The sequence below is a fragment of the Jaculus jaculus genome, chromosome 9, assembly GCF_020740685.1.
Source record: "Jaculus jaculus isolate mJacJac1 chromosome 9, mJacJac1.mat.Y.cur, whole genome shotgun sequence".
Classification (NCBI taxonomy): domain Eukaryota; kingdom Metazoa; phylum Chordata; class Mammalia; order Rodentia; family Dipodidae; genus Jaculus; species Jaculus jaculus.
In genome coordinates, this window is record NC_059110.1 from 118,694,029 (window position 1) to 118,712,122 (window position 18,094).

Below are 18,094 nucleotides of genomic sequence, written 5' to 3' on the forward strand. Positions count from 1 at the left end.
GGGGAAGCTTCCTGCTTACTTTGCTTTCACCTAACATATGGCTCACACAGGTAATCTTCTACCAACATCTCAAATTTCTACTTTCCTACTCAATGTATTAAATCTTCAAACCAGTTATTGAGAAAAGATCAAGGAAAACAGGTCTCTGAATTTGTGACACACAGCTACACTCTGACAGACAACATGACACAGTTACATTCTGTGCCGCTCTTCTTCGCAAACTGTAAGATACACCCACAAAGGAACATTAATTGGTAACTGGCTCCCTAAAAAGAATCTTACCTTCTGAATCAAAGACAAAGCACATAATAAGTGTGATGCTTTAAACGCTGGATGCTATTTTTCCCTCTGTCTGAAAACTGAGAACAGGAAAGAGCTCTACCTAGCTGAGGTTGTAGAGAAGTTATTAAAAATACATTTCGAGTGCAAAATCAAATCATGATTTAAGAATGGCAAGAAAAACAGTTTTTTGTCTAAAAGTTCTGGGAGTAAATTACATAGATAAAATCAATGGAGTACAGGATGAATGACTCATAACAGCTCATGAGCTGTCACTATAAATGAGGCGTATGCACTCAACAGACCAGCAGGTGACATGGCGCACAGGAAGCATGTTGTCACTGAACTGTCTGAGGGAAGGCTCTCCAGAGAACTCTCAACTGGGGTCAAAGATGGTCTATGACCTAGAGAAAAAGGGTAGGGCAAATAAAGCAGGCTTACCCTTGGCTGCCAGTTCTCGTACTGCTTCTGCAAATTTGCACCAATGGTTTCCAGAGCTTTCTGAGGCCCCATTGACAGAGGATCTGTGGAAGCAATAAAAAGAAAAAGTTCTGTACACACAGTCTTCCTCTGCTGTGAAAGCTCTCCTACATGGAGTTCCCACTACCACAATGCATAGTCACCTACGACCACAACCCAGGCCTCAGGCTCATCTGATAATGTGCAGCCCTGCCCATGAAGGCTGTGGGCTCACTAAAGCCATGCTCTGCCTCTCCCAGCACCTGCCTCTTTCTCACAGTCTTTGGTTCTGCTCTGGAGCTCCTGTCCTGGTTCAGTACTAGGACTGTGCCCACAGAACCCTGTGAGAACACTGAGCCCTCCTGTGCGCAGGGACAGAACAAAAGGGGTAGGGGAAAAGAATATGGGAGGGAGAAAGGGGAAGAGAACAACGCACTGCAATAATTTTCATCACACTACATATTTACCACCAGTAAAAAACAAACCTGTATCGTTTTTAGGATGTCAGAGATGTCCATGGTCTTCTGCTCACTCCAGGAGGAGCTTCCAGTGCAACAGCCCCGGCCTGTGGGTCTCAAACCTGTCTGTTCTCAGGACCCCTTTCCAATCTAAACATTGAGGACCCCAAAAAGCTTTTGTCTATTGGTATTTATGACAGTAGAAATTAAGGTGAAGGGCTGGAGAGATAGATGGCTTAGCAGTTAAGTCACTTGCTGCAAAGTCTAAGGACCCATATTCAACTTTCCAGATCCCACATAAGCCAGACACACGTGACACAGTGCAAGGTGGCACATGTGTCTAGAGTTTGAATACAGTGGCCGGAGGCCCTGGTATGCCAACATTCTCACTTATTCCCTCTCTCTCTCCCTCTCCCCCCCCCCCCCAACTTACTTGCATTACCAAAGAAGTAGTTTTGGTGAAAAAAAGCAGAGGATCCCAAGTTCAAGGTCAGCCTGGGCTACACAGTAAGGCCGTGGGAAAGAGCTAAAATTCAGATGAACATTCTAGCAGGAGACTCACTCTCTTCCTGCTGTTCTGCATCTGCTATGGCAGACTGTGCTGTCCAGCCTCAACCATGCTTTCTCTGCTATCCTGACACTTCCCCTTAAGACTGGAAGCCAGAATAAAACCTTTCAAAAAGGAGAGAAAAAAATCTAGCCTTTATTCATTACCTGAAAGATAATAAACCCACTAAGTTTAGCAAGAATAGTGGTTAAGGAGTTTGCCTGCAAATCCAAGGAATCCTGGTTCGACTCTCCAAGACCCACACAACCCAGATGCACAAGGGGTCACATGTGTCTGGAGTTCATTTGCAGTGGCTGGAGGCCCTGGCATGCCCATTCTCTCCCTCTTTCCCTCCCTCCCTCTCACCCTCCCCCCTCTCTCTTTCTCAAATAAATAAAATATATTTTAAAAGAAGAATATTGATGATAAAAGCAATTGGTTCTTCAGAGCAGATGCTGAGAAGAGTATCTGTGAGAATCAGTGCTGCTCCAGCCCTGCCCACCTGCTTCTGTGCTGGCCTCTCACCAGCAGTGGCTTCAGCTGACAAGTCTGAAGAAAACCACGCTGCGAACACTTATCACCTCAGGTGGATGTAGCTGGTCCTGGCTCTTTCTCTTCAGCTCTTTAGGATTACTTGCTACATGGGGTCGTGATCATGTCAATGGCCCAGGCCTGGGGCCTATAACAGGTTGAGTGGGTCTTTCGCCCACAGGTTGCATTACACAAGGCAAACCACCTGCATTTCTTTTCCAGCATTTAAAAGACCCACTCATATAGTAAAAGGGGGGTGGTGGAGAGATAGTTTAGCAGTTAAGGCACTTGGGAAGCCTAAGGACACAGGTTTGATAGCCCAGGACCCATAGAAGCCAGATGCACAAGGTGGTGCATGAGTCTGGAGTTCGTTTACAGTGGCTAGAGGTCCTGCTGTGCCTGTTCGTTCCCTCTCTCTCTTTCTCTGTTCCTTCCTCTCTCTGCCTCCTTCTCAAATAAAATAACATTTTAAAAATCAACCCATCAACATCACTGTGACCTCACAGTATCAAGAAGCTACCAACTCACAAAGGGAGATAAGAGTTTCCGAACTCTAATTTCTTATTTGAAATATCAATTTTTGTTTTTGATTTTGTTTCTCAAGGTAGGGTCTCACTCTAGCCCAAGCTGACCTGGAATTCACTTCGGAGTCTCAGAGTGGCCTCAAACTCATGGCAATCCTCCTATATCACACCGGAGTAGAAATCTCAAATTTTATCACTAGAAACAAATACTGTCACTTTCCTTACAGTGATAGGCCCAGTATATCCATTTTCCAGAGCACACCTGCTGAATGCTCAGGGTCTATGTCTTTTAGCTCAGCTCCTCCACCTGCTGCATGGGCACTTCTCCTACCATGGCCAGAAGCTTTACAAAATGGCAATGTATGTCCTACAGACCTCCAATTTTATCATATAAAATGTTTGAAAATGTGCTCTAAGAGATTGAAATTAATAAAATTGGTACGCATTTTGGCTTTACTAAGGACAATCTTTTAAAAGCTGGATTTAAAAATTTTATTTATTCACGAGGGGGGGGGGGGAGTTGCACATAGAGAAAGAGAAAATAGGCAGACCAGGGCCTCCAGCCACTGCAAACGAACTCTAGATTCAAATGCTACCTTGTGCATCTGGCTTATGTGGGACCTGGGGAATTGAACCTTGGTCCTTTGACTTTGCAGGCAAGCATCTTAACCACTAATGACAAACAACTGGCAGGGGAAAAAGCCCAACAGTTTGGAACCACTACCTTCATGTGTACAGGAGTTCCAGCAGTTTTGTCCATGTGGCTTTTCCAACATCAGTGGAGAAAGGGCAAGTAATGCCTAATTGTTTTTGTTGTTGTTGCTTAAAATTTTTATTTATTTATTTACTTGACAGACAAAGAGTGGGGAGGGAGAGACAGAATGGGTGCACCAGGGCCTCCAGCTACTGCAAATGAACTCCAGACACGTGCACTCCCTTGTGCATCTGGCTATCATGAGTCCTAGGGAGCTGAACCTGGGTCCTTTGGCTTTGTAGGCAAATACCTTAACCACTAAGTGATCCCTCCAGCCCATGCCTAACATTTTTATTAAACTATTTCCATCATTGCAGGACCCCCACAGACTATGCTTTGAGAATGGCAGTAATGCTGTTTTCCAGAGTTTGATTTTCAATTCAACAGAAGTGGTCAGCCTGCTGGACAGGGAGCCCTCTTCCTCATGTCCGTCACTCTCTGTCACACCATGCCCGCTCAGTCCTCAGACTCAAAATATTACCTATTTTCTATCTTTCATCTTGATTGGAGCCTCTCAACTGGTTATAGCTTAGCTTTAAGATGTAGAAGAATATGACAAGGTTTTAGAACAAAAGTGTCCCTCACCCTCAGATGAGACCACTGTCAACTTGACCACCATTTCCCAACTTTCCATGTGAGAAACCACCAAAGACGTTCTTCCAAGAAGGTACGACCTTGCACTCCCAACTCAGTTTTCCCAACATAGCTATATCACAGTCACATTGGTCCTTTTAGTCCACCCATAAAAACAGTATGATTTTTACGTGATGCTCTTTCTGGGTCTTTTCTATATTTGTGTTTGTTCTCTTGTTTTTCTTTTCTTTTTTAAAAAATATTTTTATTTATTTGAGAGAGAGAATGAGCATGCCAGGGTCTCTGTCCACTGCAAATGAACTCCAGACACATGCATCACCTTGTGCATCTGGCTTATTACATGGGTCCTGGAAAATCAAACCTGAGTTTTAGCTTTGCAGGCAAATGCCTTAACCACAGTGGCATATGTCCAGCCCTGTTCTCTTGTTTTTCAATGTACCTAACATAATTCTGTCCCAACTTCCCCAAAGTATTACTTACAAATGCTACCTTTCACATACTTACTCATCAGCTAGTCTTGCCCCTTCTTGGCCACTGACTACAAAAGCCCACCTTAGCCGAAGAAGGTAAGAGTTCTCTCTGTAAAAGAGAATGGTTCCCAGAAAGAAGCCTGCAGAAAGCTGTGGGTGATGACAAAAGAACTGACATTCTGTCAGCTTGTCACTGGAGTCCCACAATGAGAGATGTAATGGCTGAAAACTTCCTAAAATTTGTCAAAAGACAAAAACTTAGAGATTTGAGGAGTTCAGTGAATCACAAACAGGATAGAGCCCAGAAAATCCACAACCACTTACATTATAATCACACTGCTAAGAGGTAAAGACAAAGAAAAGCCCTAAGAGAAAAATCAGATCACACACAGCTCTGGGATTAGAAAAGCTCTGGTTACCTTACAACCAGGAGACAGAACAATGCCTTCAAAACTCTACTGAAAATGGTCTCCATCGGTATACCAGTTAGCCTGGAGGATATGTAAACATGGATATTTCTTAAGAGACAGAGAGATAAATCATAGATAGATAGATATAGATAAAGGTATCAATAAATAACAAAGGTTGTGGGAGATGGGAGTCAAGGTGGAACTATAAAGCTCTCAATACTAGGTCTAGAGAAGAATCAAGCAGGAGCAAGCGCCTATATATATGTATATATGTAAGTACAATGATTGAGATGGGGAGGTACTATGATGGAGAATGGAATTTCAAAGGGGAAAGTGTGGGGGGGGGAGGGAATTACCATGGGATTTTTTTTATAATCATGGAAAATGTTAATAAAAATTAAAAAATAAAATAAATTAAATTAAAGGTCACCTACCAAGAAATAGAAGTAGTTTAACAAATAGAAACCAATGGAATAGCAGACCATGCTATGAACCTGGTGACCAGAACAAAACACAGAGCCAGAGGGAATATCAAGTCCATCCAGCCACACCTGTGCAGCTAGCGCCCAGTGTGCTCAGCAGCTAAATCAGCACCTATGGCAAAGGAAAAGACGTGGTCTCCTCGGTACAAAGGTCTGTCTGGCCTTACCTTACCAATGGATGTGGCTCCAAAAAGCCACAAAGCAGGGAGGAAGGACCATACTACCCTTCTTCCCCTGCCCCCAACTTCATACTCACACCATCCTCCCCAAGATTGCCCCTCTGTATGCACCTGTGAGTCTGTATCAAACAGAGACAGTAGGGCCTCTTTAGTAGAGAGCAGCCAGAGAGAAGACACTCTTCCTCCCCTTGTCACCATCAAGATGCCTACGGAGCTATAGGAAGGGACTGGAACTAGTGAGGCGCCAATCTAGTGGGAGTCCCTGTGGACAACTGTACTTCCTCTCAAGAATGTGACAGTGAGTGGGGGAGAGGACATGAAAAGCAAAGGGGAGCGAAGGAATAAGGACAACCAGGTAATGCATCTGACATCACAGTGCAGTGTTATCTGCTCACATGGGGTAAAGTAGACAAAGCACAGAATTCAAACTGCAGTCGACTTTAATCAGCACTGACTCCCAGTGCCTGCTCAGCTCCAGTTGTGTTTCAATAGGAACCTTGCAGGAGCTGGTAAACTTCCAGAGAAGAAGCATGTGAGTGAATTACTAATGCAGGGGCTGGGGGGAGTACACAGAAACTGGCATTTTTAAATCATCCTGCCTGCAAGACTTTCCCATCTCTTAAAATTGACAGGAAGGAACTGGCCCAACAAGTCCCTAGAGCCAAAGTGGGAAGCTCTCAGATGGCACGTGTGGCCCAGCGTCATGGAGGGCACATTGATGGCTCAGGCAATCATGCCAGAAGGATGGGAACTTTTTCTTTCACTTGACCTGCATTCATCTTCACATAAAACTGGACAATTAGTAAACCACAGACACCTGAGACTTATAGTTCAGCTCACTGGGAAGCCCAAGAACGGCAGGTCACCTGTCTGGAGCAGGCCCTACTAGGAAGAGGTGGAGCTTTTTCTCTCGCTCCTTTCGTCTTCACATATACACACTTCAATGCCATGTCCTGCCCAGTGTTACTTCCAAGAACCATGTTCTGCCACCAACCACCAGCCTGTCATCCTGACAACAGCGTGACATCCTCCGTAGACTCTCTACCTCCTGGTGGGTTCCTAGACCTGGCCTGATTCTGGAAAGTGGGGCCAGGCACAAGGCCACCAAGAAAGTTGCACAAAGATCCACGGGTGGCCAAGTGACATGCCCACTCAGATCAGGAGCAAAGAAGAACAGGAGCACGCTGCCCAGAGAGTGGAAGTGGGTGTGCCAGTTAAGGCGACTAGCCTGGACATCTGGGGCACTGGCCACACTGCTAGGCCCAGGTTTCCTGGTGCCATCAGCGTGGGAAAGTCCATCTCTCTGTGTATGTGGATTAGGTGCGTATAGGGTATTCTTCAATAAAAATATAAAATCAAAAGAAACCCCCAGATCTTGCTGCTCAAAATCTCTGCACTTCTTTGTACCTTGTACTTAGCACTTAAACACTTGTTAATTAGCTTATTAGTTCAGCCCTGCCTATTGGATGGAGTGTAAATCAGAGTATGCCTTTCAAGGAGTCTATCATTAATTAGTTGTATAACCTGGAATGACTAATTTTCGACTGAGAAAATACATAATAGCAAAAGGGCTACTTTGAAATTAGGAAGGCTTTTAATGACTGTATCTTACTAACCATAGTATCATCTCTGCATTTCGAAACCATAGTATCATCTCTGCATTTCGTAATTAGTGGTGAGCACAGCGAGAGGTCTGTCTCCTCACGAAGCTGCAGGACCACCCTGAGCTCTGGCAAGTAGTGGAAACTACAGCCCTGCAGTGGCTGGAGCCCCAGGGATAGGACCACCTTCCCACTGAGACTCACACCCCATGCACCTATTGTACAGACCAGGTTTTCCACTGTCCTTGGCTATGACACAAAAGCAAGATGCTACAATGAGTTCCAGCAAATTTGAGGGATGTTTAGGACCCTTGATTTCAAACACAGGCCTCCTGATTCACACACAGCTCCACTGGAAAGGAGCAGGCGAGGGCTCTGCAAATGGTTACACTGTCCTCCCTCAGACAGGAATGGAGATGCTACTTTGAAACACCAGCAAAACAGGACTGAGAATGTGGGGTTTTGAACCCTAAGACCACAAAAGCACAGGCTCCAAATGCAAGCCCAGCACTGTGACACAGCATGGACAGCCACTGGGCACAGCTGAACTCCACGGCAAACTGACCAAAGGTGGACTCCGCTCTTCTGCTCACCTGCCTGACCTCCCTGAGCATGCTCTGAGCCGCAGACCAGTCAAGGCTGACCTCTAACTGGCCCCTGACACACAAGTGCTAGTCATATCTGGCGGCTGTATTCTAAGTACCTTGAAGGCAGGCCACACATGGCACTGCACTTGACATGCAGGTTTCCACTTAGGCCAAGGTCACCTTGCGCCTTGACTGATGACCAGGAGGGTGATCAGGTGTGCTGCACAAGCCAGTAAAAGGGCCTGCGGGGGCTGGAGAGATGGCTTAGCAGTTAAGCGCTTGCCTGTGAAGCCTAAGGACCCCAGTTCGAGGCTCGGTTCCCCAGGTCCCAGGTTAGCCACATGCACAAGGGGGCGCACGCATCTGGAGTTCGTTTGCAGAGGCTGGAAGCCCTGGCGTGCTCACTCTCTCTCTCCCTCTATCTGTCTTTCTCTCTGTGTCTGTAGCTCTCAAATAAATAAATAAAAATAAAAATAAAAAGGGCCTGCAGAAGTGCTCTTCAATAGCCAAGTGAGGCGGTGAGGCCCAGGGTAGCTGTCACTATTTCAGCTCATCTGCAAAGCCTAAGCATGCAGACCAGGTGGGAAATAAATAAGGAATAAGGGACAAAACATCTCCCAAGTAATTCCCTGGCACGGTGGTTTGTGTGGAAATGTCTCCAGAGCTGGGGTCCAGATTAAGCTTCCTGTTTTCTTCCCGGCTGCTGGGCTGTCTGAGAGGCGGGGCCTTGCAAGAGGAGCTGCGCATCCCGCGGGCTGAAGTCAGCCTACCGTGTTCAGAGCCCACTAGCTCTTGCTGCTCTTTTGCTCTTTCCTGCTGTGGATGTGTGGTGTCATGAGCCCTTTGCTTTTCTCCACCACGATGAAGCTTCCCCTCCAAACTCTGCACCTGAAGTAAGCCCTTTTCTCCCATAAGCTGCTTCTGGTGGGGTGTCTCGTCCCACCAATGAGAAGGTAACCACTACTCCTGCTCAGCACTCAGCTCTTAACGCTCTGCTGTCAAACAGACAGTCCCTAACAAGGGCTGGCACACAGTATTTAGTTGGATTGTTCTCAATATTACTGCTACAGTGTTTAATATGTGGATCCTAGCTACAGATGATTGGGCTTCTGCGTGAGAAGGAAAATACTTAGTAGCAGAGGCCAGTAAGTTAAAAAGGAGATATAAAGGGAAGAGAGAGGAAGGGAGGAGGGTACTTACTAGGTTGTTATTGTATATATGTAAGTACAATGATTGAGAAGGGGAGGTAATATGATGGAGAATGGAATTTCAAAGGGGAAAGTGGGGGGGAGGGAGGATAGTACCATGGGATTTTTTTTTATAACCATGGAAAATGTTAATAAAAAGTAAATTAAAAAAAAGAGGTGGAGCCTGCAGGAAACGATTAAGTCATAAGAGCAAAGCTCATATATATGGGATTAAATCCTTTTGGCCTCCTGTCATTCCATGTGAGACTATGGTGTTCAAGGCACTATCTTAAAAGCAGAAACTGGGCCCTCACTGGATATACAACCTGCCAGTGCCTTGACCTTGGGCTTTAGTCAGCAAAACTGTGAGCCTTAAACGTCTGTGACTTACTAATTACCTAGAATTGAATAGTCTGCTATAGCTGCACCGACAGACTAAGTGATGGAGTGGAGGGCTGGAGCTTGGATGGATATAGGAATGACAAGGAAGCCCTCAGCAAGGGCTGAATCTGAGGTCCCAGGCAACCTCCCTCCAGCCAGGAGATAGATGCCATCATCACTCCACTCTAGGAAACAAAGCTCAAAGAGGTTAATCAGGCACATCACCACTGGGGATGGATAAAGCCAGGGTTTTAATAAATGCATGGTTCTTGGATTTCTGGTGATAGCACAAAATATTGAGACCAAACATAAAACACTGGGTTTCACCCTTCTAAGTGGCAATGTCTTTGTCCCAGTGAGTGAGGCTTCTCCACTGCCTTCCCTACATTGACCTGATCAGATAATGAAAAGGCACTAGGAACCGTCACCAAGCTGGGTACTGTCACTAGTACGCCATTCTGGTCACTGTTCATAGCATGTAGATAGCCTCCCCAGTCTACATCAGGTTTACTCCATACAGAGCTTTTGCCTAGAAGTCTGTTCTACTCCTAAGAACTCAGAAGCCCTGACCATATGTAAACTGTAACGCAGTCCTGGGCCAACCCTGAGTATCAGTTTCTGCCTGGGCTGACCACACCTGAAACATAAAGCACTGGCTGAAAAGGCTGGGCTGGACAGTCCCAAACACCTCTTCATGAAACAGAGTGCACCACAGAGGCTGGCTCTGGGCAGTCTGGCAGGCACCAGCTCCACCAAGACCACAGAGCTGTGAAAGCTGGGGCGGGATAACTGAACAGTGAGTACTACTTGACTGGGGCGCATGCAAAGATCTGCAGCAAAAGTCAGGCAGCTCCCTTCTGCCATCCTCCTCCACAGAGGCCCAAACTGAGTTGTGAACAAATGGACACTACATAACCAAAGAGGCAAACTTCAAAGTGTCCCTGAGGCCAGTGGCCTGCCACCAAGGGAGACCATTCAAAGCAGAGCTGGGCACTGCACAGGCCCCCATGCTGCAAAAGACAGGCCGTGGTGCTTGGCAACAACCTCCACACTCTTCTCCACTTCCAAGAAGCATGTGATAACCCTGGCAGAGATTCCCTGTGGGCAGGACATCCACACTGAGGAATTCCCAGGCGGCTCTGATAGATCAGGGAAAGACTGCTTGCTGCCCTACTTACAAGTTTTAGAATGTGGACTCCTGAGCAGCACCACACACTCACCAAAGCAGACTGTTAACATTCTTTCCCATCCCATGTGTTCAAAATCATCACTACTGCCCAGGCCCACCCACTTTAAATAGACCAAATGAAAATTTTTCAATGACATCTGTCCTTCTGAACTAAAAACACAGCCGGCTGTGGTGGTGCCCACCAGCAAAACAGCACTGGGGAGGCTGAAACAGTCAACCAGGGCTACATAACGCCACCAGTCTCAAAAGAGGGGAAGGGGGGCTGGAGAGATGGCTTAGCAGTTAAGTGCTTGCCTGTGAAACCTAAGGACCCCGGTTCGAGGCTCGGTTCCCCAGGTCCCACGTTAGCCAGATGCACAAGGGGGCACACGCATCTGGAGTTCGTTTGCAGAGGCTGGAAGCCCTGGCGCGCCCATTCTCTCTCTCTCCCTCTATCTGTCTTTCTCTCTATGTCTGTAGTTCTCAAATAAATAAATAAAAATTAAAAAAAAAAAAAGAGGGGAAGGGGACTCTGACGGAGACAGAGTAGAGTGGATACAACTGGGGACTGGGAAGCAGAGAGCTGTATGAGGGAAGCAGCGGCAGCAGGAATGGTGACAGTGGGGATGGTTATGCTTCCCAGCTCTGGCTAGGCCCTAAAAAAATGCCTACAAAGATAGTATGTAAGTTTTTCAACAAGAACTGTCTCCATTCTTGACAAAGGTTCAGATCCAAACTGCTGTGTGCTCATAGGAAAACTTAGGACCAAGTCCTCACCTCTGTATCTCATTTTCCTCAGCTTTGAAGTGGAGATAGATGATAGAAGCTCCCTCCACACAGGATCATGGAGACGAAAGGACATAATTAATAACTGGGAAGTGGCGGAAGCAGTTTCCAGCACACTGAAGGCACTTAGGGCCTCTCGTCATCTCCTGCATGCTGCACAGTGCCCTGCTGCAAATTCTCAATTTACCTTTGTCAGATATATTTGCATGCACGCATGAGCCATTCAATTTTTTAAAAGTATATTGCCACTAACAAGCACAAAACAGGCAAATTCAAAAGGAAAAATGAAAGAACACAAAAATCATTATTAGTTTTAAATTTTCTCCTTGAAATACTTTCTCCACTACAACATTAAGGCAAATGCATCTAAAATTACTGAAAGGTTTAGATGGAAATCAAATCCTCAGAGTCACACCTCATGGGCGGAAGTGACACTCACCAATCCAGCATTCCAAGCGTGCACAAGGCGTGGTCTTCACCACATCTGGAGGATCCACGCCCACGTTCAGGCACAGAACTAAGGCCACACTGACTGTCTTCATCTAGAAGCACAACAGAAGAAACACACATTTCAACATGGACTAGAGCATGTGGAACCAGTCTAAAATGTCCCTAGAAGGCCCTGCCCTTCCTGGCACTGGCCCTCCAGGCCCTGGGGGTAGCACAACTCAGAGAACAGGGCTCACAGGAAGGTGGGCTGGCGGGGGACTGACTTTCTTTATCTTTCTCATGATAAAATTCCAGAAATACAATTATGTGATCAAAAGATAAACACATTTTAAATTCCTTTGCAAACCCACAGGAATGTGCTATATCCCACAAGTTCATGTACAAGCCTACCAGGTTACTTACTAGCAGCCAGAGAACAGAGAGAAATGTTCAGCTAGCTTTCCCCTTTCATTCAGCCCAGTCCACATTCCATGAGATAGTGTTGCCCATAGTGGGGGGAGGGGGGGAGGGCCTTCCTTCTTCAGTTAGACCTTTCTAGAAACACCCAGCGGTGTGTTTCCATGGTGATTCCAAGTCACCCAACTTGTCAATGAAAATTACCCATCACATGTTGCATAATAATTGAAGGCCAGACTTTCTTCCTCAAAAAAGTCTTAAATATTACTTAGCTATTTAATCTCCACCTATTTTTTTTCAAATTAACCAGTCATTTTTTAATCCTATTGAAAATTTGATGGAAATTTCACTAATAAAATTATACTAACTTAAATCAAATTTGCTAAGTGACATTCTTATAATATTCTACTCTTTTATATAGAACACAGTATGTTTCCCCATGTACTCAAATCTCCTAACTTTTTCAGTAATATCTTTATAGTTTCCTTCCCCATTAAGTCCTGCACATTTCTCCTCAAAGTTGTATCTATGTAGGGGTTGATAAGATGGCTTAGCAGTTAAAGGTACTTGCCTGCAAAGCCTGCCAGCCTAGGTTCAATTCCCAAGCACACATACAAAGCCAGATGCAAACTGGCACATGCACCTGTGATCCCTTGGATGCACACGTGACAAAGGAAAGCGGAAGCGGGAAAACCTGACACTGTTTGCCATCTAGTAATTTGTCTGCAATGACAAGAGACCCTGACTCAAAGATAGAGCACAGTTTGAAGTTGTCCTCTGACCTATGCATACCCACAATAACACACACACAAATTTAAAACATTTTTAAAAGGGATTCTCTCTATTTCATGAGGACGTGGAAGAAAGCTGCACATCTCCTGGTCACTGTCTACTGGCGCCTGCTCCTGTGTGAGGAAGTGCTCAGTCACGCTGCTACCCAGGTCCTGAGCCATACAGCGCTTCCTGCTGGCTCTCTCCAGGCCTCTTCAGTGAGGCCACTGTCTGCATGACAATGGTTCTACCTCGTCCTTTCCCCCAGACCATGTCCCCTGTCCCTGAGTCAGTTCTTGCTATATTGTGCCAAATTCTAAAATCCTGCTGCTAAGAAAAAGAAGAATCACAAAGGATGGCAGTGATGAACTTCACACTGGCTCTAGTGAGGCTGTTGTGTGCTACATCATGAAGAATGATGGCGACTACTAATGGTATACTTACTTTTTATTTTAATCCTGTGTTTGAGAGAGAGGGAGGGAAAGGTGACTGTGGGTGCACACATGCCACAGCACATATGTGGAGGTCTGAGGACAGCCTTAGGTGTCAGTCCTCACCTTCCCCTCTTGCTTGAGCCAGGGTCTCTTGTTCAAAGCTCCATATGCAAGTTGGCTGGCCCATAGCATCCAGAGATTCCCATCTCCACCTTCTATCTTGCTATAGGGAACTAGAATTGGACACACACTACCCAATCCAGTTGTCACACTCACACAGAAAGTGCTTTTATTCAATGAGCCATCTCTCCAGCTTTTGGATACTCTTAATCATGTCAAGAAAAGATTCCTTTGCTGAATACAGAATAGAAAAGATCATAGTTCTCAGGCTGGAGAGAGGACTTAGCAGTTATGGCACTTGCCAGTGAAGCAAAGAACCCATGTTCAACTCCCCAGCTCCCATGTAAACCAGACACACAAGGTGACACATGTACAAGGTTGCACATGCACTCAGGGTGGTGTAGATGTCTGGAATTCAGTTATAGGGGCTGGAGGCCCTGGTGCACCAACTCTCTAGCTCTTTCTCTCATTTAAAAACAAATGGGGTGGGGGCAGTCTGTTGGACTTGCCTCAAAAAGAAAGAAAGAGAGAGAAAAGAAAGGAAAGAAAAAAGATCATGGTCCTTTCTCTCCCTGCACTCCTCTCTCCAAGAGGAGAGCATCCTTCACAGAGCTGTCCAGCATCTTCCCACAATGAACCTGAATCCCTTTACCTATGTCAGGAGAAAGGACTGAGAACCCTCAGAGACAACAGACCAAGAGCCCATCAGAGAATAAAAGTAACTGCAATTTACTAGTCATCTTCCAATTTAAGTGACCACTGTCAATGACCTTGTGGAGCTCATCACTTTAGTGCAGATCAACTGCTACAGAGGAAGACAGGTTTCATGGAAACATTTCTGTCATCTTCCCACAGCCATCATGGACACTGCAACCACCTACCTGTGACAGTTTGGGCCAGATTCTCAGTCTCTCCATGGAGACATGGTCCATTCAATTCAAGTTCTCCAATGTTCAAAATAGCAGTGCCCTCACCTTCAGTCTCCCTTTGCCCAAAATAAACTGCAGGCAGAGAGTACATGGAAAATTCCAGAAATAAACAATCCGTACATGCTAACTACACATCATTCTCAGTAGAATAGCAATCTCTCCATCCTATTACTTCAGGTTGAGTATCCACACTGTATATGCTGCCTCCCGTTAGTCAGAGAACAGCTATCTGTGTTACCCAATCCACTGCTTTGTATGATGGTGCTTGTTTTACTTAATGATATCTACAAAGCATATAAGGAGTGAGGTTGGCTATTCAGACATGACAATGAACAGCCACAAAGTGCTTCCTTTGAGTGAAAATGGAAAGTACAGTAACATATCATTGTCCTCTGTTGCTAAGCTATAGTTGCTCTATTGGTTGATAATCATATCTCATCATAGATGATTATGTCTAGGAAAACATGGCACATACAGGGCTCAGTGCTATCCTGTTTCAGGTACCCACTAGGGTCTCAGAACATATTCCCACAGATGTCTGCTTCACCACAGCTGAACTCTGCCCACTGTTTCTCATTTGATCCTTGGTCTGCAAAGAGAACATCCCTTAAACTGATAACATGTTCCTTTCACAGAGTTTAGTGGAGAAAATAGTTATCTGTGGCACACCCAAAGAATGCTACCTTTCCCTCCTGGGGCTGAGCTCTATGGTACTGCCCTAAGAACAGCCTGCCAGGGCACACTCTCCCAATGCACTGCCCGTCCAACTCAGGAGTCTTTATTCAGAACAAGAAGGGGCAGAGTGATTATCTGGGCTGGTGAGGGACTTGTCCATTGTTCTGCTCTCACTGCTGAGGTTCACAGCCCAGGTCTGCACATCTGATTAACAATGGCCTCCACCTACTAAGTGGATCATAACCTATATTCTGAACTCATGTTCCACTGACCATGAGCTGGACAGTGCTGTCCACACCTTACAAGGGCACAGAGGAAGGGAATGGATGAACGGGTCTATAATAATCAGAGCTATGTTGGACCCACTGCTCTTCTTCCCTGTGGTATGGAGGGGGAAGAGTCAGAAAACTGGTGCAGCATTCAATCTGATATGAAACTTAAAGGGGCGGCTGGGGAGATGGCTTAGTGGTTATGGTGCTTGCCTGTAAAGCCAAAGGAAGGACCCAGGTTTGTTCCCCAATACCTACTTAAAGCTGGATGAACAAGGTGACACATGTCTGGTATCTAGAGGCCCTTGTGCACCCACTCTATCTGCCCCCGTCAAATAAATAAATATATTTTTTAATCTCAGTAAATAAGTCCTAAGTTAATTATTTTTTAAAAATATTTCAAAATATGAGTCCTTTACATAAAAACACTAGCAAAAATCTAATAGCCTCTTTCTGGTCCTGGGAAATACCTCGAGTGCCTATATTAGCAGAGCCCTCGGGTGTTCAACAAAGATCACTAAAGACTCTCCGGCTCCTCCACTGCTGCTCTATGCTAAGCAGCATCAGGCTCCATCCTGGAGACTCTGTACAGATGAAGACCTGGAAGAAATGACCTGACACACCCTTACTTGCAAAATGTTCTAAATGCAAGATAAAATCTCAAATACACAGACACATAAATCAGAAACACATATCTGGCTTAAGGTCTAGCAACCAATACCAAAATTGTACAACAGATTACACTTAAATATCCTTAAGCCAATCAAATGTCTTACTCTGTAAATTTTGACTATATTTCTATAATTTCAAGTTCAAATGTGTAAAGTCTAAAGTTCTTAGCTATATAGGCCTTTTTATGTGTATAGTGTATGCATGTGTGTATACATGCTCACATGTGTGAGGTGCTTGTGGTTATACATGTCCATGTGTGTATATGCATATGTGTACACAAGCTCACATGTGTGAGGCATGTGGGGGGGTGTGCATGCCTGTGTGTGTATGCATGTGTGTAAACATGTTCACATTTGTGAGGTGGTGTGGGGGTGTGTGCATGCCTGTGTGTGTATGCATGTGTGTAAACATGTTCACATTTGTGAGGTGGTGTGGGGGTGTGTGCATGCCTGGGTATGCATGCACATGTGTGTATGCATGTGTATAAATGCTCACATGTGTGAGGTGTGTGTTTATGGGTGTGCATGCCTGGTGTGTATGCATGTGTATACATGTTCACATGTGTGAGGTGCGTGTGAGGGGGTGTGCATGCCCATGTGTGTGCACATATGTGCATACATGCTCACATGTGTGAGGTGCATGTGTGGGATGTGCATGCCTGTGTATATGCATATGTGTATACATGCTCCCATGTGAGAGGTGCATGTGGGGGGTGTGCATGTCTGTGTGCATGCATGTGTGTATGCATGCTTCCATGTGTGAGGTGCATGTGTGTGGGTGTACATGCATGTGCCAGTCAGGGTTCACTGAGTGTCTTCTTCAATCACTTTCTATCTTACTTTTGAGAAGGGTCTCTCAACTAAACTACAGTTTACCAATTCAGCTATACTAGCTAGCTGCTAAATCTTAGAAATGTACCTCTCACTACCTCAGTACTGGGACTAAGGCATGCATCACCTTGTTGGGCTTTTACATGGTTACTAGGGCTCCAAACTCAGCTTCTCATGTTTGCACAGAAAGTATTCTACCCACAGAGCCATCTCCCCAGCCCCTAAAATGTCTTCTTGGTATTTTATTTTCATATTATAGCATATTATAGCAACCGCATTCCAAAAATTCTAGATAAGTTACTTTTAATAATAAAGTTATAGAATTATTTAATGTTCAGGTTATCAAATTTAATGTGCTGAAACTGCAGAATATTACATAACAACCATTTTGGACATTAAAACACTTCTTATCCAAAGCAATATAATGTGAGGTAACATAGTTATATCTCCAGTTTTCAAATTTTGAATTAGGAAAGACTCATTTTGAAAGCCAGGCATGACAGCACAAGTCTGTAATCCCTGCACATCATAGAATGAAATAGAAAGACTGCCTTGAGTCTGAGGTCAGCATGGGCTATATAGAGCATGAGACCTATTTCAAAAAACAAAAGCAAAAAGAATATCATTTTGAGAAACTAAAATAAGACTAAGTGATTACTTGTGGCGTGTTACCATGGACACGTGGGGTAATTTTAATCTCTTCTAAACATATTAAAGGAGGTAGGGTTGAGCTCATAGAAACCAAAGATTCCCAAGTCCTGCAATATTGCCTATTAGCAATTGCCGCTCCACCGCCCCCCCCCCCCCACCTTCCCTGAAGAACCCTTGCAGGTCAGATCTTAGGACTCTTGCTCCAGAGACCTTAGGGCACTTTGTGTTCTAAGGTGGAAAAGGCTGGGCCCTAAGGTTGATGAAGGCAGTTTCCACTAGAGTCCTCCCTGCCAGAGGTGTTCTGAAACCCAGCATTTTTCAGAATTCAGGAATGACAAGTTAACCCCATACCGTGCTCACAGGATACATGCAGAGGGTCTGGGACAGCACATGTATTCAACAGCACTAACACTACCCAGTGAGACACACAAAGATGCAGTTTCTACCTAATCAATATCCATCCACAGGCTCAGCCCGAACATACGATAACCTGTGCAGGC

The 18,094-nt window shown here is 45.2% G+C and overlaps 1 protein-coding gene across 4 annotated transcripts in view; it reads right to left on the reverse strand.

The window, feature by feature from the left end:
- The window catches only part of Rptor (regulatory associated protein of MTOR complex 1), a 351,571-nt gene that overhangs the window by 265,212 nt on the left and 68,265 nt on the right, over window positions 1–18,094 (reverse strand). For all 4 annotated transcript variants that reach the window (XM_045159731.1, XM_004655257.2, XR_006638996.1 and 1 more), the window contains exons 2-3: window positions 11,837–11,939; window positions 721–803 (exon numbers count right to left, since the gene is read on the reverse strand). In XM_045159731.1, coding sequence (XP_045015666.1) covers window positions 721–803; window positions 11,837–11,939 — 186 coding nt within the window. The remainder of the gene's footprint in view (window positions 1–720; window positions 804–11,836; window positions 11,940–18,094) is intronic.